General features: G+C 28.3%; 1 protein-coding gene across 3 annotated transcripts in view; it reads left to right on the top strand.

The window, feature by feature from the left end:
* The window catches only part of Tmem63 (transmembrane protein 63), a 175,155-nt gene that overhangs the window by 138,808 nt on the left and 12,851 nt on the right, over positions 1-23,496 (top strand). For all 3 annotated transcript variants that reach the window (XR_010879850.1, XM_067263938.1, XM_067263937.1), the window contains 8 exons: positions 2,087-2,231; positions 4,863-4,969; positions 8,908-8,994; positions 11,002-11,058; positions 16,933-17,095; positions 21,888-21,993; positions 22,385-22,552; positions 22,621-22,733. Coding sequence is in view for 2 of the 3 variants with exons in the window: in XM_067263938.1 (XP_067120039.1) it covers positions 2,087-2,231; positions 4,863-4,969; positions 8,908-8,994; positions 11,002-11,058; positions 16,933-17,095; positions 21,888-21,993; positions 22,385-22,552; positions 22,621-22,733 (946 nt within the window). In the remaining variant the exon portion in view is untranslated. The remainder of the gene's footprint in view (positions 1-2,086; positions 2,232-4,862; positions 4,970-8,907; positions 8,995-11,001; positions 11,059-16,932; positions 17,096-21,887; positions 21,994-22,384; positions 22,553-22,620; positions 22,734-23,496) is intronic.

Genomic DNA, 23,496 nt, shown 5'->3' with positions numbered 1-23,496 from the left:
AATTTGAAGAAGAACTACAATGTTAAAAGATAGAGTAAAAGAACAACAACAGTCAATTAAGAAATTTATACTAAATGGATGTCCAAATAGATTATTGACAAAATGGATTAAACCTTGTAAAAGAAATAGATATAAAGTTAAATTTAAAAAAGATGACAATAAATACATATTCTTTCCTTATATACAGGGTATATTTGAAAAATATAAAAATTACTTTACTAAATTTGACATAATATTGGCTGCAAAGTTAAAGAATAAAGTGGATTTTAATGTAAAGTTTGATAATCAAATTCAGTCACAAAATATAACTTTTTCAGGTGTTGTGTATAAGTTAAATTGTACTTGTAGTGAAAAAATGAGAGAAACAAAATGAATACTGGGAACAAGACTAAAAGAGCATGAAGTAGCCATTCAGTGAAAATATCAGTTCCCACGGTTCCCTCATTGTGAAGAGAATAATTGTGGAATTGACATTAGTAATATTAAAATATTATATAGAGAAAAGAATGTATATTTGTGACAGTTTAAAGAGCATATCATAATACAATGTAAAAATCGGTTTAATTTAAATAATGGAATGGAGATTAATCCCCTATGGGGACATATGCTAGAGTGTCATTTATCCGAAATCCGATGAACTGAAATGTCGGTTAACCGAAAGTGTTCCAGTCGGACTGTGTCATGCTGAATTGAACATTTTTGATACTAGATTAACTTCCAAAATATAATCTTTTTGTTCTTATATTTTTCAATATATTTATTTTGTTTGTACAAAATAAAGAAATAATTTTTAACAATACAATAGCCATGATTATTATTTTAAAAAATTTACATTAGGTTTAACATCAATGAAAATTCAACAAGAAGCAACATGCAATGGAAAAAAATTTCAACATGGGATAGGTTAATATATTTTTTCGTATATAATCAGTTATCTGAAAAATAAGTTATCCGAACAACCCCAGTCCCCAGTTGATTCGGATAAACAATGCTCTACTGTACTACTAAACTATTAAAAAAATTGTAAACGTGAACTGGGGAGAAAGCAAGTTGCACGACTAATGTGTTGGAAGATTAATGCTTTGTATCTTATATTATTTGTAATTAATATATCAAATAAGTTTGTTAATGTATTATTGTTAATGTGAATTTACAGCCTGAGGAGGAATTAAGAAAAATTTAATCTGAAATGCATTGCTGTTTATAAAGGAAAAGAATAAAATAGCTGTGTTTTTTTAAAAAGCTTGGCCTCTGATTTAATATGGATATTGGAAGAAAAAGACATGAAGTTTTACTAGTCTTATGTTTTATAACTGAATTTTAATTTTATTGTTTAACTTTCAGACATTCAACTTTTGTACACAATTTTAGGAACACATTAAGTGTTGTCCATATCCATTATCCCAGTCTATCCAAGTTTCCATAACTTCCTCCCTTCTTCAGAGGCCCACCAGTTGCCAAGTGGTTCCATTCCCTGAACATTGGCAGTTCAATCATGGGTTTGCATTTGCCAGGACGGGCTGGCCATGTGGAGATTTCCGGGTTTTCTCCATGTCTGTAATGCCTGAATAGGGGCTAGTTACCCTTAAAAAAACCTCCCAGAAGGCATTCCCCCTAGGCATATTGCCCGAGTGTTGCCTTGCCATAACTTAATAAAACAAACAAACCCTCTCCTGTTTAAACATCCAACAAAACTCAACTCCCCTTAAAACTTTTATCCCTTTATGAATAATAAAATGTATAAACTTTATAAAATTTAATGAAATAAAATGGACAGCCATTGAAGTTCAAACTCCCCGTCTGACTTTCATAACCTCCTCCCCTTCCAGTGTGGATGTCATTTATGGACAGCCCCTTATGTTTAAAAGCCAGAAACTGCCTGTATTTCTGCTTATTGAAATAACATACCAGTTTAAAAATTAAAGTTTCTAATATTTATTTATTATATGTCGTTAATAAAATCTGTATTCAATTTTTAATAAACAATAATTTTAGAAACTTTTTATAATGAAAATAGAATGTTAATATTTATTGATATTAATCAATATAATAAATATTTATTCAAATATTTAAATTGAAATTTCAGGGCAAATTTGACTCAGAAGAAAGTACAATGGTATTTTCGAGCCTTCTTCATTAATTTTGGCTTGTTTATTTTTTTGGTTTGTTTCACTACACCAGTTACAATTGTGAAATTTATTAATGTAAATAAAGAAGAATTGAATATTTTTGTAAGTATTAAATTGACTTGTTGCAATCTATAATGTAAAATTAAATGTATTTTGTGTGATTGGAGAATTCTATAAATTGAAATTTTGACATCCTCCTTCAGGGTTTCTCGCGCACAAAATAGTAATGCAAGAGATGACATTCAAGTTATGGAGAAAAGAAACTTGATGCATTAACTATGGAGATTTTGTAGATTAAGTATGGTCAACTTGTGGCTCACAGTGACTTTTTTTATGGCCTATATGGTATCAAGGTTCTTAAACAAATAAATTACATATAATACAGTATATATAAATCCATGGATTCAGTGAGAAAAAATCATAAGGTTATAAGTGATATATTTGTAGATTAGTATCCATAGTATTCATGTTTTCTGTACAAATTAGTAGATTTGACATGTGAGAACTTCCAATTATATTCTGCAAATTCCTTCTCTTTGAAACAAACAATTGATTATATTATTTATTTGTCATTGTTAAAATTAAATTTTAGCAATTTTTCAAATTTACTCATCAACAGATTTAAATACTGTATTTATTCAACTTTATTAATTGTCTTATTTTGATGCAGAATGCCAGTAACACAAGTACTGTACGATTTGAATTTAATTTATTAATCGTTTTAGTTTGTTTCCTTTATCTACTGTTTTGTTAATTTTTCTTTAAAAATTTAGATGTTTGATGGATATTTGGAAGGACTATATTTGATAAAAGTATAATTTGAAGTATGTTTTGAATATCTAATCAACTTCCCTTCATTATCTATTCAGACTCTTAACTTTTGCATAGTTTTATTTGCCCACAACAATTATTTATAGAATTTATCTAATTAGATATAAATTTAATATTTAACTAGAAAATCTGTAAAAAAATGATAAACATTTTAAAATAAATCTAATAAAATTAAATAATTAAATTTATAAATTTTCAATGAACTATTGTTGTTTTACAATTTATGAATCTGTAAATAGCAATAGTATTTATTAATTATGAATTGAAAATATTACATGTAATATTTAATTTATAATTCATAAATATCTTTTATTGATTATTAACAAATATGTAGTAAAATATAAAAATATACAGTAGGAAAATATACAGTAATTATAAGTGTATAATGCTTTTATGAATTATCATGAATCAAACTATTTTGATTATAAAGCTTTAAAAGATATGAAACAAATAATTTTAATTACAATATTGTAAATTCTATTATAATAAAATAACCAGGAAAAAAGTTTTCTCAATAATAAAACAGTATAGATTACATATAGAATAATAAAACAAAACTAAATATTTTTCTGGAAAAGAGTATTAAGTATATATTACACTGCATATTATTTCTCCAAAACTCAGCAAAGAGGCTCTAAAACTCTTTGCAGCATTGTTTTTTGTATGTAGCAAGAATACTATGGCAGAAGTGAGTGAAGGGAGATCAAAATTTTAATTTACACAATTCTCCATCCATACCATGTTATTTATATTTGATATAGTTTATATTCAAACAGTGTCCATAAAATATATAATTTTATATGGGTGCTATTATTTAGACAAAGAATATTTTGTGTTTGGGGCTACATGCTTGCTAAGTTTTGTTTGAATTGGAGAGGACAACATCTGGCCATCTCCTTGTAAATGATATTGAATTCTAAAATGTTTTTTGAAAAATTTTCTGGAAAATGTAGGCCTAAATTAACAACTTGCATATGTCTTTATATCATTGGTAAAATTTCATTGCAACAACATAGTTGCTTTGTATTATCACACTAATGCTAGTGTATTATAATTTATTAATTGCAATTTGATGCAAAATCAGTCATATAAAAAATTTATTTACTGTAATAATTACAAAATTTAATATACAAAGTAACAAATTGAATCATCAAAAACATGGTAGAAATAGAATTCAATAATTATTCAGTATGAAATTAATTGAAATATTGCAAAAGTTATATACTGTATTCAATTATTATGCCTTTGTGTCTTTTAAAAGGTTAACTAAATAAAAAATATTATTTCTGATCTGTAAGACTAAATATCTGCATCCATAATTTTCCAGTATAATAAGTCCTGTTAATTGATAAATGTACTAGTATTATATACTGTATGTTTAAAAATAATACCAAATGTAAAAATATAACCACTAAAATATGGTATGATGATTTTTAAGGAATATTATTATTTGCTACATTCCGCTTCTCTGCATGGTTATTATAACATTATTAGTTGATGGAAAAAGTGCAAACAGCACTAATATTGATATGAAAGGGAATTATTTGTTTGGAAATTTTTTCCTCTTTATTTATAATTGTGAGGGGGAAAATTCTTTCATGTAATAGAATAAATCCATACTATAATAATTCAAAAATTTTTTGAAAATTTTATGTATTTCATATGGATTGTGGATTAATCAAGAATTCAGTTCTCTAGAATTGCTCTACTAATGTATTTTGAATATTCATATTTAAAAACTTGATGTTATTTTGAAAAATCAGAAAACTGCTGATTATAGCTATTTTTTTGTTTTTTTTAAATTTAATAATAATTTGGATCAATAATAATATGTCATATATTGAAAATATAGATACTTATGATACTAAATAAAATTTATACATTTAACATTTTAATTTTCAGAACAGTGTTCTTTCTGAGCAGTCTCAAGTTTTTCTGTTATGGGCTGTATCAGTAATTCTTCCTATTGCAGTTGCTTATACAGACCAGTTTCTGTTTCATTGGACAAGGTAATCAATTTAATATATATTTATATATAATTATTTATAATCTGATTTTCATCAATGATAAGATATATCAAATTTTTATGATAGAAATTTACTTGTCTGTCTTTTAAGAGAGTACATTTCAGTCATCAAAAAAATTTTTCATTTGTCAGTTTTTTTTTTGCATAGATTTCTCCTTTTATATCAATTGAAACTAAATTTATTGTTGAATTTTTAAACCATTTTCCCTTTCATTCTTAATATTTACAGTTTAGAATCATCTTATTTTACACAGTGAGATTTCATCTTGTAAAATCATAAATTTATAAAAATCTAAATACGACTTTTTAAATTTCTTAACCTTTTGATTATAATGTAGAAATGTTATTTAAAATTAAAAGAACTGTGTCATTATCAATTTTTGCAAGATCATAAGGAAGTAAAAAATAACAAGAAGTATCATTCTGTTGGTACATATAAAGCAGCTGAAGTCCGAAATATATTAACCTGGTTTATTACGCTTATTATTTAACATAAACACAGTTCCTTAGCTATTAATGGCTATATTTCTCTCCTAAATATTGAGTGTCTCTCAGAGACATAGGATAATTATTCAAAATATATGCTGTTCCAAGTAATGCAATGTATAGCTTTTTGTAACATATGGATATTGATTTTGTTAAGCTTAGGTTCTTCAGGTGTTGCTTTAGAATCCCTCTGACTCCTAGCACTCCAACTACAATTGAAACTATAACTATAATCATAACCTTGATTTGCAGGTCCTTATACTTAGTGATTTTCTATAATTGTTTTTCCTCCATCCTTTTATAATCTGGGACTCTACATCTATAATCCATATCTTATTTTTGTTTTTTCTATCAGCATAATATCTGGGCTGTTATGAATCAAATGCTTACTGTCTGTAGTCAAAAATTCCAAAGTATTTTTTTCCTTACTTCAACAATTTTTTTTATATTTTGTGTTAATACTACATCTTGCTACATTGAAAGCCATACATTCTGCAAAGATTCCAGTGAAACATTTTTGCAACTTTGTCATTCAAAATAGTCAGTTCGTACAATTTTTTTTACAGAGCTTATGATGTGCTTTACTCTCTTTTCAGAGGCAGCACTTGGGATTATTATATGACTTTTAAACTTGTGTTTAATTGCATTTGTTCTTAGTGCTTGTTCTTGTGCAGCAAGAATTAGGTCTTTGTTTCTTTCTTTAAAGTCTCTTTTCTTAACCACTCACATGTTCTTCTAGTGTCAGTTTTCCCTTCAGTATTTTCAAGTTATTGGCCATAGAGGGCTTTATTCTTCCAGTTTTTCTTTCATGTTAGCAATTTCACTTTCAGTATGATTTCTTTGTTCTTTTGGTTTGCAGTAATTCAGCATTTTTAGCTTCTTTCAGCATTTCCTTTTTGTTTTTTCATGTATTCTAATAGACTTCATGTTTCTTCATCAATAACTCATTTAACACTTAAACTTTCAACTGGATTTTGTTAATAAAAACACTTTTACGCTTTAAAGTCCAGCAAAATTTATTTACAATATAGACTATTGTTTTTAGATATGTTCAATGTCCTTCTTCACATTTTTAAAATTCAAATTCTAGAACCCAAATATTCTAATTGATATAAACATCCATTAACCTGATTTTTAGATTAATGCCAAATGATCAGGCTGTAATAATGGTACCATTTTAATAATTAAATGTCAAGTAATTTGGCCTAGAGATAGTCCTTAGGTGCCATCTCTTGATAAATTTAATAATTATAATTAATTAATATTTAATAATTAATTTAGAAGGTTCTGGAAGAAAAGAATCGTCCTCTAATAGTGCTGACTGGGAACAACTTCAGTATTCATGGGCTGTAACTCCCTCTATGGCAGTCAGCCAGCTATCACTTTTTCCCACACAGTGTATGTATATAAATATCCATTAACCTGATTTTTTGATTTGAGTAACCAGTATGGTTATATCTAACTTGTACGTTAATAGTTCTAAAAGTGAAAATTGAACTAAGGTTAGAAACCATAACTGGCAATGCATCCACATGGCAAGCAGAAGTTGTGGATTTGAGTTCCACTCTGGGTGGATGTGGATTTTTCTCTTCTAGGACCTTCTAAATGATAATTATTAAATTTATCAAGAGATGGCACCTAATGACAATCTCTAGGCCAAATTACTTAAAATTTGATTCTTAAATGGTAGCCTTATTATATCCTGATGTCATTTGGCATTATCCTAACTGAAATTTGAGTTTCAATTTTCAAATCTTGAATTCAAAAAAAAAAAAAACAAAACTTTTACAAAAGTTGAAGTTATGCTAAGTAGAATATAAACTGTTACATGTTCCTTTTGGTAATTTAAATTATATTTTTAAACATTCTAAATATTTCAACAAATAGTATAACCCATCCCCCAGCTTCAACACTTATACAAAAAGATTACATACTACAATAAAAAACATTTACAATATTTCATAATGTGATTTCCATCTCTGGAGTTGACAGATTCTTCCTTCTTAGCAGACTTATAGATTTTTATTTTTTCTAGCACATGCAAGTCCATGATGTCCTTCACAGGTCATTTAATTTTTACCCCTTCCCATTGTACTTTCACTTCCAGTTTCTTAGCAAAAACTGCAAAGACTGTCATAATTAAAATCAAATTTTTGTAAGATGAATTAACTTCAGCACAAAAATACTCAGCTGAAAATAATGGAAGGTTATGAAAAGCTTTAAAGAAGAAAGATTACATAAATCAGAATTGTGTCAACAGTGATAGAGACTAGTATGAAAGACATTCAAAAAATTACTGAAGAGCTATCCAGTGCTCAATTAAAATTGAATTGTTTACAGTTATCCGGTTAAAAATGTTATACAGTTGTTAACTGTATTATTCTTCGTTTATTTTGAATAAGAAATATCTGTAATAAAATTATTGATAATATTGCATCTTTATTGGGCTGCAATTTGAAAGAATTGCAGACCTATAAATTTCCACTGTCCATCTGTCCATCTGTTTTTTTCTTAATCTCGAGAACAGAGTTAGATAAATGAAATCCAAGACCAGATATGGAAACCTTAGGGGCAGGAGGCCCAATTAACTATATATGAACTTCTGATGCAAACTAGAAGTCATGTTATTTCAATTCAAAACTTCCCCTTGAAAACAGTTAATAGATGACTGGCATGACTATTGCTAACAGGAAAAGTATGATATGCAGGGGTAAGTCATTACAGTACTAATTTGAGATGGAGAGCATATATTTTAAATTAAATAAATTAAAAATATGATTAAAAATTGCAGCCTGGTATTGTGGTGATGTTACAATAAATAATTGCTCAATTGTTTATGAACTTGTCTCTTTGTCTAAAAAAGAATGTGTAATTAATAAAGTCCTAATTTTTACACTTCTGTTTTCATTATATTGATACATTTTTAATGTTATTTTTAATTAATAGATGGAATTTTTATTTCTAACTTTCTTACTTTTCGGCATTTGCAGTCTTACTTTTCCTATTTTTTTTAAAGTAATTTTGTTCTATTTTTGATCTTTCTTATTTTTTGCTCTTGTTTTTCTTACTATTTTTTGGAAACACTCACTTTGGGCCCTGCTTATAAGTAATAAATGAATTGTGTAAAAAGATTGTTAATATAAAAAATTTTAGCTAACCAGATTATTTGATTTTATTTTTATAAATGTTCTTTTATATTATATTACACAGTTATATTTAAAGTTAGATCATAAAAATATATCAATAAGATGGCATATTATATTGAGAGTTTTACTTTATTGTCCTACTACTAAAATATTTCTTAAAATTATAAATAAAACTTTTACTTTACTATTATATAATAACTATTTAGGATTTTGTAATTGTTGAATTTGTAAAGAAATTCTAAAATTTTAAAAGTTAATTTATATATCAATAGTATTTTTTATTTTACAGATCATCTTACAATCATTCTGTTATGGTTAAAACATATCTTCTGCTTATCTTCATGATTCTCATTCTACCATCTTTAGGTGAAATAAGGTATGTTAAATGTATAATGTTTAAGTTTTTGGAATACAGTAGAAGTTTGTTAAACCATCACCTGATAATCTAGAATGTCCAGTAATCAGCCCTCTCTGAAAAGTAGCCAATAATCCAGAATTATCTAATACTGTATTTATTTGAATAATTTCAAATTTTTTCAAAAAGTCATTACAAAATGTTGGAGTGTGCAGTTTATTCAAAATGAATTTGGTGATGCAACCTGCAAATTCCAGGGGGTTTGCAATTACTAAGCATTTTGCTTGCTTTGCTAATGATAAATTTTGCTTATCAACTGGATGGCTTTGCTTAATATAATGACCATCTGTAGTCGATAGTTATGAACAATATTATTAAATATTTTTGTGTTGCTAATTTCATGAATATGAGGATAAATAAAATAAGTTAAATATACCACTGAGACTGACAGTAAATAGTCTTTATACATATATTTCCTTTTAGTTTAAGCTATTGGTCTATTAGCAGTTTTATACCTTTGATTTGAATTGAAAGTAAAACTTTTTTATTTAATTAGTAAGTTAATTCATTAAAAAGTACATTACTACACAAACTACAGATAATTTATCTTTGAGATACACAAATAATTTATTTTTTCTCCCTCTATTTTTATCTTTTAATGATATGTCAACTTATAAACTTAACATTGCCATATTGAATGCTACAAAACAGTGAAAGAGAAGGTTGCTATTACGATAAACCATAAATTAGTAAAATTTGTTGACTAATTTAATTTATTAAGGTTTTTTTCTTTTTTAAACCACTATCTTAAAAAATGGAGTGCATGAATTACTTGAAGAGACAGATTATTCAAATAAATACAGTGATAATCTTACATATAGTATTCTGAAAATAGGAATTATTTTGGACATGTTGGTGTGTTAAAGATTTCAGGTGGAAATCATGTTTGAGTTTCATCTTTGAATCATGTAGCAAGTTGTACCTAGGTGCCTTGATCGTGAAATTAAGAGCAATGTGATCAAAACAAAAGACTTACTTTGTTACAGCCATTTGTTTGTGTTGGGCCAAAAGCTCCTGTACACTCCTGATGCACTCCTGTACCTAATATATATTTATGCCACAGTTGCCAAACAAGTTGGTATAAACATCCTTTAGGATTGGATTTAGAAGTATCACTTGATGTTTGCAGGTTTTAAAAGAATTCTATTCTTACTACATCTAAGTAGTAAGAACTTTTCAAAGAATTTTATACAAATGAAGCAGTTCTGTTAACTTTGTCTCACTTCATCTCATGTTGACAAACAATGTTTGTCAAAGTGCACTATATCATCTTCAGACTGATTAGAAGATTTGCTTAAACAAATCAGCAGCATACAGCAACTTGTACTGGTACAAAAATGTATAGCAGTATCGTCAGTTGCTTATCAAATTTTGTGAAAATATGAAAATACAAAACAGTCAAATCCATGTAAGATCAAGAGGGCAGGAAAAACAGATTATAGGATCACAATTTTTTTAAATTGAACAGAAGTTTTGTTTAATTTAAAAATCATAAAATGAATTTGTAACAGTAATTTGGAGTGAAAGAATAAATATAAAAATAAACTAAACTAACCCAACTAAAATATCACAGTATGCTTAAAAAGTATTTTCAGTCTCAATTAAAAGTCTGTAAGGGGGTGATGAAAGTTCAGATCACCAAAAGGTGGGTGGTGAGCAAAGTATGATAGGGGTCAATTGTGATCCTGTGGGTGAAATGAGGAAAATAACCAAACCCACATGTCCAGGTCATTACTATCTCTGTTCAGCAGAGGGAGGATAGATGTTACTACACAAACATCTGGTAAGCTAGCATTTTGTTCATTCAGCATCATTCTAGTCACCATTCCAGCACTATTAACAAACTTTTACTGTACTTGCAAGTTTTTAATTACTAGAATTGTTAATGTTTTTATTTTATTAATAAATGATTTATAACTAAAATAGGTTTAAAAACTTTTTTTAACTAATCACAATTATTTATTTCAGCTTACGTGTATTAATAGAAACAACTTTGAAAAATAAAGGCCATTCTCCTCGATGGAGGTAAAAATTTAGAAATACTTTTTAATAAATAAAATTTTAATCAAATGGAAAATACAACAATAAAAAGTTTTCTTTTACATTGATACAAAGTATTATTGATGTGTTTTCAATGTACTGTAAACTCCCGCTAACTCAGACTGGTATACACTACAGTAACTTATAAAGATCGGCTTTGTACAGAAGTTTTACTGAGTTTTAGAATAGACATTCTGCTGAATATTATTATTCAGCAGAATGTCTATTACAGGAAATGAGCTGAAAAAATTTCAAGACAATGCAATATACAGCAATGTAAAGTCTTTAGTAACTTAACAAATACAGTAATACAATGTACTGGTATAATATTGAAAAGACTTCTAGATATCAAATATTTGTTAATTATAATTTTTCCGTTGTCAAGAAATATTAAATTACTGTACCAAAAAAAAATTGTTTCAAAAAAATTTGCCTGACTATGTGAAGTCCAAGTTTGCAGGGGTTATATAAATTGTTTAATGAATTTAAAATGTTTGAAATTATGTATATTATTTGATTTTTATAATTTTTATAACTAAATTTTAAAATATTTTAAAATTGAAATATATAAATAACAGATTTAGCAATACAGTACTTGATAGAGAAAATGTCACACTTTGAAGGAATAAACAAAATGAGACTAAACTGATAAACACACAAAAAAGTAGACTGTGAATTAATGAATTTAATTTTGAGGTTTTTATTGATCTAGTAGCCAAATATACATGGTAACTCAGCCTAACTCACTAAGTCTTATGACCCCCAATCAGGTGATAAATTTGGCAACACAGCATGATGTTGAGTCTGTAGAGTCTTCAAATTGCATCCTGAGAAATGCTGACCATAGTCAATACTATGGTCCACAATTCACCTTCATTTTGAAAGCATTGGGCAGAAGCATTCACCCAATGGTCAATAATATCCATAAGTCTTCAATTGGAGAAAGATCTGGGGATTGTTGACCAAAGAAGTATGTGCATATCTTGTAGGGACTACATGCCAATGTTAGCTATCTATAGCTGAAAAATGGCATTTTGTATATCCTGAAGATGCAGTAACAAAGACTGGAACACATCATCAATGTATTCGTATGTAGGCATTGTACCTGTTATGTGTTCCAGAAGTGATTATCTGTTGTTGCTGATGGCACTCCAAATCATAACTCAACATTGAGTTGTGTGATGTTCATGAATGGCAGTAGATCAGCTCAGTAGTTGAATGCTGATTGAGTTTCACACTCAATCAGCAATCATCAGTGCTCAGGCAGATGCAAGATTCATTGCTGAACATACTTCCACTTGTTATACTAAATAGCTCAGGTAAAACTACTGCAATCTTTTAAAGTGATAGACTGGTGAGGGGTAGTTTTCTGAAATGGTGGTAGGAGTACAAACTTGTCACAATCAATCTACAAGTAATAGTTTGTGTCAATATTAGAACACCCAAATCTCCTGATAGGTTTCATGGAATGTAGTCAGCTGTAGTAGTGGGATTGCTACTGTGTAATCATTGATGTAGTAATCAACATATTCTGACATTTGTCTGTAGGCTGCAGTTCCTCTATATTCCTCCTCCTAACAACTGTCTCCAAATTCAGCTCAGTTGTTGCATTTGTCATGCTTCCACCAAACATAATATGGAGACCAATTGGTTGTACTATACAATACATAGGCTTATAATGAAACCTCTGATAAGTGCATCTGTTGATGAAAAGGTTTTTGTTGATATCTGAAAAGAAATTTTTTATATTTTTAAACTTTATATTGTTTTCTGTACCAGAATAAAGAACATTTTTTTGCAGCTATGGAAAGTCACAGAAGTTTGTTTAGCAGACCAGTTTTCTTCTTTTACCTTGCTCCTTATCAAGTGATTGATTTGAAATTGAAATAACTTTCATGTTTTAGTTTAAACAAACATTCCAATTTGCATAGCACTGCAACAAAATGTTAGTTTTTCTTCATTGTAAATTAGATTTATTCCCTTCCCAAAGAATAGAAAAAATAATTGATTCACCAGGTTTACTTGATGAATAAGTTAATAATTTATTAATTTATGTACTGTACATTCAATTTAATCACTTCACGTGGCATTTTTTTCTGTCATGTTGTGTATTTGTTATTAATGTATTTTAAATTTCATATATTCATGAAATTATGAAATGTTGGTAGATTATACAGTGTTAAGTAAAGGATATCCTAATTTACTTAATTTTCTATTGTTTAAAAATTGTTAACTATCCTGAAGAAGAATTTTATTATTGAAAATATTTATAGTATTTTTGCATTTATGAATATAACACTGTAGTTAGATGTATTGCTTATTTGATGAGAAATCTAATGATTAAATAAATTTTAATTAAATATAACTTTTAGATTTTTCTAAATTGATTTAATTGAATTAAACTTTATTGACAAGAGTATGTCTTGTTTATAAAATCGTATGTCTCGCTGTCTTATCAGCTTAGAGGTATGAAGGAGTATGTGTCAGGAGTTGAAATTTGGCACAGGGTATTAAGTGCCCAAATCATGCGTGCATAAAAAAAACCAGACTCGTAGGTAGTCAGGGGACCGAGAACTGAAACACAATAAAATACAAAATGGTGACACTCTCTACAAACAGGCAGTAATGTGAGATTTGCGCATGCATTGCTGGTTGGTAAGTTGGAAATACGAATATTGGGAAATCGAATTTTGACAAACGCATTGGGAAGTTCGAAAAGCAAATGTCGCTAAATCGAATTTTGACAAATGAATCTTTGAAAAAAACCCATTTACCTGTCCTGTGTTATTCCCCACATATTTCTGGTCGCCATGTGCTAACTTGGACCGATCGACCGGAGATATCTCGTTTCATCATTGGAACTTTTTGAAACTAGATGGTGCGTCATTATAATTTTATATTAAAACTAACTTCCGAAATATAATTATTTTTTCTTTGTACATTTATTAATATATATATTTCGTTTGTGCAAAATAAAAAAATAATTGCGAACGATACAATAGCCACCATTATTTTTTTCAAAAACGGGAAATTTTCACATTGACAAAAATTCAACCTGGGGTGTCACGCAACAGAGAGAAATTTCAACATTCGATAGGTTAATTGTAATGAAAATGCATCATGGAAGACTGGCGAAGTTTGAATGATCGCGCTCAAAACCAGTGATACCAAAGATGATTGGAGAATGAGAACGAGACCCGTCGTGATCCAACTTAGTAGTGAGTCTCTGAGACATAGTATTGTCTCAAATATGGCCTTGCTGTTTTACTTGTTTAATCATTAAATTCTCAGCAAATGTGGTTATGCGAAACTCATAAATTATTATTAATGTAATTTTTTTTAGGATCAGTAATAAACTATCTTAGATTATTTTATTTTTATATTTGGAATAATAATATGAAGTGTATACATGGTATATCTGGTCTTCAGTAACAAACTGATAGAAGTGATAGTAGAGATCAGTACAAGCAAATTTGGTCCTATGAAGCAAGAGTGTCACAGACTCCTTTAGGTGATACAAGGGGTAAACATTTGGTGTTGCTATCCCTGTTTGCTATTCTTTAAAGCGCATGTGTGTGAGGAAAATCAAAACGCAAAAATTGTTTGTGTTGTGCAAATATCAATACCAAATATCAAAATACGAACCTTTCATGTTTTAAATCTTTGCATACAGGTATAGCTTTTAATATAAGTAGAAGAAACATCAATTTAATTGTTTTTGTGTAATTATGTACTTTTATGTAAATTTTTATGTTTTATGCCATTAGTGTTGTAATAAATTTGAAAACTAAAAACAGAAATATAAAAGCAAGTGCAACTTGCAATACCCAGTGCACCTGCCTATGGTGTACACATAGGAAATGGATAAGGAAAGAAAATTTTTTTTTGTGTATGAATCCACTGCGTATAGGAGGTTATTGTAAGTAGCTCATCTTTGAATCGTGTTGTGGTTCAGGCTCAAGTCTTGGAGTGTTCTGGTCTAGACTAGCCACAATTCATGCTATTGGTTTTTCAACAGAATCAAGCAGATGTTTAGGTGGAGGTCTTTCTAGAAGTTTGGACAATGCTTTCTGCAGAAATGTCAAGTACAATGTGCTATTGAGATGGAGTGGTAGCACATATGGTCCCATGCAGGCAGGAACTGTAATGGCAACTCTAGCTGCTTCCCTACAATTCCTGCTCATATGTTGATGGCAAATTTGCATTAGAATGCTCTGTGAGTCTTGTGCAATGGGAGTTTTCGTAGTCCCAAATACGGCCATTCCCTTAGTTAAACAAATCCTCTCTGGTAGATGACACCTTATCTGAAAATAACACCAGTTTTGGAAATCTGGGTTCTTTAACATATTGTCTGAGGAACCATCAAGCAAAAGTGACACATGTATCATCTGCAACAGATACAAGCATTTAGTCTGCTGGACTAAATGCTTGTATCTGTTGCAGATGATACAGATGCAGCTGGTACCCATACAAGACTTTCCAGACACTAGTGTTGGTTGCTAGAGCATTTGCAAGTACTCCTATACTTATTACAATACATACAAATGTATTGTAATAAGTATAGTAATAAGTATAAGGTATAAGTATAAATATGTCTTTCTTCCATTCCAGTCCTTTTAAATGTGCATTTGAGGAATTAACAATTTCACGACAGAGTTGACCTTTCTTTATAGGCTGTTCATCTGCTTCTAAATGTAAAGCAGTTAAAATATCCCTCTGGCAGTGGCACTTCATATAAAAATTAAAAATATACATTTGGTAAAAATATATGGCCAGGACAAATTAATCATTACAAAAAATCTTTAAAAAGACACATTTGTATGTATTGTCTTAGAAGAATCTTTTTAAAGATTTTTGTAATGATTAATTCGTCCTGGCCATACATTTTTATTCCTATACTTGTTAATGGATTCACCACAGTATTCACCAAAACTTGTTCTTCAAAGTCCAGAATTCAGGTTATCCTTGCCACACCAGTCCCAGTTCTGTCCAAGCAAAACTGCTTGTTTCAGCCATTGATGTGTCAACACCACTTAACACATGCATACAAATACCCTGTGCAACAGAACTGGAAAACATGGATAATACTCATAATACAGTCACTGGGCAGCCCTCCCATTACTGCCAGCTTCACCATAAATTAAAAGTATATTGACATAATCCATATTAGTATAATGCACAGTCATCATACAACTGACAGCTTAACTGATGGTACATCCTCTCCTTAAACATTCTACATTGTCAATTACCTGCTAATAATGCAAATGTTGAGCTTTACCACTTTGCTCAGAATGATTTCATAAAATCTACATGTAAACAGTAAAATGTATGCACTTCACAGGATAACAAACAAGAGCAGCAGCACCAAATGTTTACTCTCTGCATCTCCTAAAGGAGTCTGTGGCACACCTTGTTCATAGGGGGTGATAATAGAGATCAATACAAGCAATTTTGGTCCTATCAGTTTGTTACAGGAGTTCTGATACAGACTGTATATCTATTGTATCTTATCATTTGTCACGCTTGCACCCGGTTATGTTATACTACGGTACCGGGAATGTACCTTTTTGGTATTTTATTCAATAAATAACTAACTAACTAACTGTATATATAAAATAATGAATGCTGTGTTTACACATCCTTCTATTATCAAAACTTGATATATAAGATTTAAAAAGAACCACTTAGTAAATTATGGCCAATAGCAATAAATTTTTTATTTAGTTGCCTAAAAATCTAATATGTGACTTAAAAAAAGCAAATATTATACAATTGAAAGTATATCATGTTTTAGTATTCTTTTGTTGAATTGAATTAATTTTAGAAGTTTTAAAAGAACATTTCTGTTATTATTGACAGATGTATTTTTCTTCCTGATAATGGTGCATTATATGTTAACTATGTAATTACTGCAACATTTATTGGAACTGCAATGGAATTAATTCGTTTTCCTGAGTTGTTTCTGTATGCATGTTATCTTGGTTTTTCTCGTTCTAAAGCAGAGTATGCTACAATAAGAAAGGTAGGAACATATTTTAATATATACAAATAATTTAATTATTAATAAAAGTTAGCTGTAAATTTGAATAATTTTTTTTCTTTCAAAAACAAAAGATTTTTTAATTATTCAATAGGAAAATATGTGATTGTAACAACCACATTTTCTTTGCTATAAAAACTTTTTGAATAGAAATGTATTTTAAACTTGGATATATAAAAGCTGGTAGAACACCTGATTTGTATTGCTAGATTCATCTCAATTTTTGCAAAAATTTCAACCAAAATTATGAAAGGAACTTAAAAATTTTTCAAAATAAGTTTCAAAAACATTTTTTAAAAATGAAGAGATTTGTAGAATCAAAATATAGCATGAGTCTGGTTTTTGGCATTAGCTTTGCCAATAATGTTACTCAATTTCTTTATTAATTATCAGACAGAATTAGTAGTAACAGCAATTGATGGGAAAAAAACTGTAGGTAATGAAATAAATACCATATAAATACCATTTACTCACATATAAGACAAGGTTTTTATTCATTTATCACACCTTCAAATTCTTAGGTCATCATATACATGTGAGTGAAAGATTCTTTGCGTGTTTGCAAATAATTTTTGTGAACTGTGTATTCACATTTTTTACCAGATGCTTACCCTCTTGTATTTAAAAACATAAGTATTTTATCTGGGTCTTTTGTATATTGTCAGGAGTAAAGATGAATAGCAATAGGAAAAGCAAAGCTTTTAAATTGAATTTCAGATTGTAATTCCAAAATCACATAGAAGCACAATATAAGTTTTAATTCATTCCCACGTGAAAACAGATGATTATTTGGAAATCAGAATGCAGAGAAACTTGTAAGTGTAATCGACAGAGAGTGGATTCGACTTAAGAATTGGCAAGAAAAGGTCCCCGATTGTCCAACTTTACATGAACAAATTATGTTGTCAATTTTACAAGATTTTTTCCTTAAAGTTTAAAATGCTAGCAATTTTTGCAGGACAATGTGTGCATTTATGTTCATTTGATATTTTACTTGTGATTAAACAAAATAAAATTAGAATTGTATTAATAAATCTAATTTTCTTTATTTTGATCTTTAAAGTTACACCTCATCCTATATGCAAGATTGTCTTATATTTGAGTAAATACGGTAATTATTGTTACAAATCAAAATACATTTTTTCAGAATTTTATTAAAGCTTAAACTTTTTATGGGTATATTTGTCATAGCCAGATGCTAAAATTTGCCCTTTCTTAAGTGCTAGTGCCTAACACATCCTTTAATAAACATTTGTTTCTGAATATGTCTAGTTTTTCTGATCATTTCTTAAAATGTTAAATTGATGTATATTTCTGTCTAATGAAATTAGGAATTTCATTTACTGTCTAATGGCTAAATAGAACATAATGTAAAACAAAACAGCTGAATGTTTTCACACTTTGATATATTGTAACATGGAGATTCCTGGATATGTATTCTTGATGGAAAAAATTTTTTATTTTTATTTTGGCTCTTTCTGTCCTGTGGGTACTAAGAGAGGCTTTTTTCCACAACCATTGTGAGATTGTTTGACCCACAATAAGGGAATTACCTACCACCCATTAAAAATTCCTGGGTTGGCTTGCCTGGATTCAATCCTGGGTCCCCTATAGCAGTAGGCTGTCACTCAGCCATCACACTTCTGATGCTTAATCTATGTAGTGTACAGTGAAGCACAACGCTGCAAACATTAGAAAATAAAACTTTGCTGCATTATTGCTATCATCACTTTTTTATTACTTACTTGAGGATTTATTATTTTATTTTGTTTGCAACTGAAATAACTATAAATAAAAACAATTATGCAGTTAAATTTTTGAGTAATGTATTTATCATATGGAATTCATTTTTTTTTCCGGAAAAAATTTTGGGAGAAACCCATACTTTTTTCTTGAATGAAAAATAATATAAATAAAAAAATACAAAAACAACTTAAAAATTTTTATTATACAGCCATTAAATATTTTTAAAGTTAGAATGTAGAACAGGGATGCCCAACATGTAGATCGCGGTCGACCGGTCGACCACAAAGGTTTTGAAAGTAGCTCGCGAAGCTAAAGTTGAACAATTTGCTTTCACTTAAATTAATGTTTAAAAATCTTAATTCGATAATTTATTCTTACAATAATAGACTGTCTGTGCAATGTACCCATACTGTTTGTATTTATCCCGATGAACAATGCAAATGAATGTTAACTTTTAAATCAATTGTAATCACAACGCGTGCACATATAAATGGCAATCGCATAAAATGGCACAAAATCATATGTCAGACAGTAACGTGACAGCCCCTGGCTTCAATCCACTTGTTACTTCTTGTTTGTGCACTTGAATTTACTTTCAATTTTAGTTTTTTTTTATTTATTCATACAATGAACAGAAGCAGGTATGTTAGTTTAGTAATTATTGTTTTAAATGTTATTAATATTTAACCCTATTATTTTAGAATGAATAAACAAAGTACAGGCCGGAAAAAAATAAAAAGTTATCATTATTTATTTATCATTATTAATTATTTATTAAAATATCTATGAAAAATCCTAAAATTGTTTGCCCATATTCATAGTCGCCCACAGACTATATTTTACCGAAAAAGTAGCCCCTAAGGGATAAAAGTTTGGTCACACCTGATGTAGAATATAGGCTACATGTTTTGCTGTGTTGTTATATTTACAGAAAATAATTATTTACTGAAATTATTTTGCCAAAATTGATGAAAAATACACTTTTTAAATACATTTAAGTTATATAATTCACATTCCAAAAAAGTTACAACATACAGAAGTGCATAAAAGATTCAGTTGTTTTATGCCATACACGTTAGATTACTTGTAATGTCTAATTTCAATAGAAAGATGCTCTTAATACAAGACTACTAAAAGCTGTTTGAGGAAATCATTAATGTATATGTGAAGTTATAATCTCCCATAAGATGCAGGGTTTTTTAACAAAAGTCGTGTTTTATATTCCATAAAATACAGTAAATTATATACAATAAAATACAGGTATACCTCAAGTTACATTGTTTCGAGTTACGTCGTCCTCGATTATACATCATTTGTCAAAAAAGTATATGAAAAATAAAAATCAAGTTTAAGTCATTTTATTTGACTTTACATCTGTTCACCACAAATATTGAAGTCGTAATATCACTAGAAAAGTGTTAAAAGCACATAAAATCATATTAAAATATTTACATTTACAGTAAATGTTAATATAATCATTATAAATCCTAGAGAACAAAACATAAAAAGATCTGTGTTTCTGTGTTGTCTTATTTAGCGGTCTTAAAGTGCTCATTATTGGCGTTTTCTACCATAGTTTTGACTTACATAGTAACTACACAAGTAAATTCGACTTACGCCTCTCCTGGAACCAATTACCAACGTAAGGCGAGGTATACCTGTACAGTAATTTCAGACTCACTATGTAACAAAGAATTTTTTCTTTTGGCATGATTTTTAGAATATAATTAAGAGACTGAGCAATAGACAAGTAATTTTAAAGAAATTTATTTTCCTAGATTATATTTTTATTTGCTGTAACATTGTTTTTTCCAGGAAAAAATTTTAGGTGATGAACCTGTTGTGTTAGCTGGCTTTTGCTACAGATTTCTTTACAGGTCTCAGTTAATGACAACAAAACAATATTCATACTTTGATACTCAATGTCACATTATCTTTAAAAAAATAGTAAATAAGTAAATAAAATTATATAAATTTAAAAAAAAATATTTTAGACTGATTAGGGGAATTATCTAGCTGACTGATTGATTGGTTAAGCCTGGCTATTTGTATCTGATTTGGTCTTTTTTGAATAAGTTTAGAATGAAAGTAAAAACTATTGGTATGAGAGTAAAAAATTATTGAATTAAACCATATAAAAGAGGGAAACTCATATCAGATTCCTTATTTGAATCAACTGATACAAGAAGTAAAAATTGAAACTGAGTCTATTATATATATCCAGTTTTCTTTTCAAGTGTTAACTTCTTAACAAAATATCAAAATTTTACAAATTTAGCCTGTAAATAAATCAGTTTCTTCCTGCTTATAAGTCATACAGTAGAAGTGAGGTACTATAAGATCAAAAATAATAATTTTTTATTTTGAAGAATGAAACATGTTTATAATAGAGTAATGAAAAATATATTTCATTTAATTTTTGTTAATTTTAATAATGTTCTAACAGTTTCAAGCTTTAATATTTAGTATCGTCATAATCTTGGTTGAAAAAATGCTCTGTTGTCATGGAAGAAAGACTTCATTAAAAGCATTTTTCTTCATTTATTGACAATTTGGAGTTATTTATTTTTATTTACATTAAAGAATTAATGAAACAGAATGAACTAAAAGTTAATAAGGTTAAGTAATTTTGATAGAAGTTATATACATTTAAGATTACCTTACATCATTAACTAATTAATTGGAATTTTGGATTCTTTCATATTCAAAATTACCTTATGATGATGATGATGATAATTTGCTTGAGTCAAAGTTTCTAGACATTCTTTGATTTCTTTGAGATTTCTTATCTTGCAATATATTCAATTTGAGAAATGGTATCTTTAAATTTTATTAAAAATGCTTAATTTTATAGCTTTTTGAAATTTTTATATAATCAATCAATAATAATGTAAAATGTAATTATCAGTTCTTAATGTGAAAATGTTTTGATTCAATTAATCCTGTTTATAAAAAATACTGTTTACATAAAATATGTTATAAATATTAGTATTGCTATTAATAAGTTTAAAATATGTTTATTTTTCAGGTAGTTATGTGGGAATTTGAATTTGGTGTACAGTACGCATGGTTTCTGTTAGTATTTGCTGTAGTTATAACTTACAGTTTAGCTTGTCCTTTAGTTGTTCCATTTGGTAAGTATATATTATAGCAAACATTAATTATAAACAAATAGAATATTTAAGTAAGAAAATTCTAACTATTATGTCATTCTCAGTAAATTTATTTTTAATATATAACCTTAATACAACCTTGTACAAAAATGGTAATATATATAGAAATCATTTTCATCTCAATGTGGACTTCCAGAAAGTTATATCATTTTACAAAGTATTTTCTTTTTAATTCTGCCTTCTAATATCTATATAGCAAATTAGGGTCTTTGAAAGTAAATAAAAAAAACAAGAAATTAAAGAACAGCTATTTTTAATTTTTTTAATGAGCAAAACTAATTTAAATGTGTTTAATATTTATAATTAAGTAAAAAAGGTTTTGTAATGTATACACTATATGTATTTTCTTCAGGTCTTATGTATCTCTGTTTCAAACATTGTGTGGACCGACACAATATATATTTTGCTTATGCTCCTTCAAAAATCAGTCAAAATATTCATGCAACAGCAATTAATTTTGTAATTATTGCCGTGTTTCTTTTACAAGTCTTCTTATTTTTCTTTTCGTATGTCAGAATAGGTAAGTACAACTGAATGTTTATAAATTAAAAAATAATAATGATTTGTTAAATATTTTTTCTTTTGCAGGCTGGAACTATATAACAATTGTTAGTCTTGCAATTTTAGTTTTTACGTTATTGATATTTTCTGTTCGGGTTTCTCACAACTGGTTTCGCCAGCTTACCCCTATATCTTATAAAGTAAGAATTTTGTAAGAATAATTATTTAGAAAAAATAAAATGTTTACATTAATTATAATTTGGCATTTTCTTAAAATCTTAAAAATTCTGAATTATATTGTATAAGATATTTTTAATATTTTTATTATAGTTTTATAAGAATTTATTTTGTTTTATTGAGTTGTCCAGAAAGTTTATACCTATTTTTAATAAATGAAAATTGAACACACTGGAGGATATCAAAGCTATTAAAGAGGATGAGGTATCTATGCATGCAATGAAATGTGATATTGAAATGTATTCATTACAAAGAAAAGATTTTAGGAGTTTCAAATTATGTTTAATCTATGTCTTCATTGAATTGGAAGCAAACAAGGTGCATTTATTGACATTTGTTTTTTTTTCTGAAAAAGAAAAAAAATACTGTGTAAATAGCAATTGAAATGTGTGTTGCCTATTGTGATAATGCTGTTGTTGAATCAACAGTTTGTAAATGTTTGCTAAATTTAAAGCATGTAGTTTTAACCTAAAAGATGCTCCATGCTTAAGTGGATTTACAACATTGAAGATGACTAAGTTAAAAATTTAATTGAAAATAATTTTCATTACACAACATGGAAAATAGCAGAAATGGTAAATTCATCAAAAAGTAACCGTATTGACCATTTAAAGAAAGTCGGTTATGTGAATTGCCATGATGTTTTGATATAATGATTTGACCGAAAAAAATTTATTACATTGGATTTCTGTTTATGATCACTTCTAAAATATAATGAAAATACTC

This window comes from Centruroides vittatus, unplaced genomic scaffold, assembly GCF_030686945.1.
Source record: "Centruroides vittatus isolate TY-2023 unplaced genomic scaffold, ASM3068694v2 contig_18, whole genome shotgun sequence".
NCBI lineage: Eukaryota > Metazoa > Arthropoda > Arachnida > Scorpiones > Buthidae > Centruroides > Centruroides vittatus.
The sequence above is the reverse complement of the archived record's forward strand: the minus strand, read 5'-3'. Positions and strand labels throughout refer to the sequence as shown.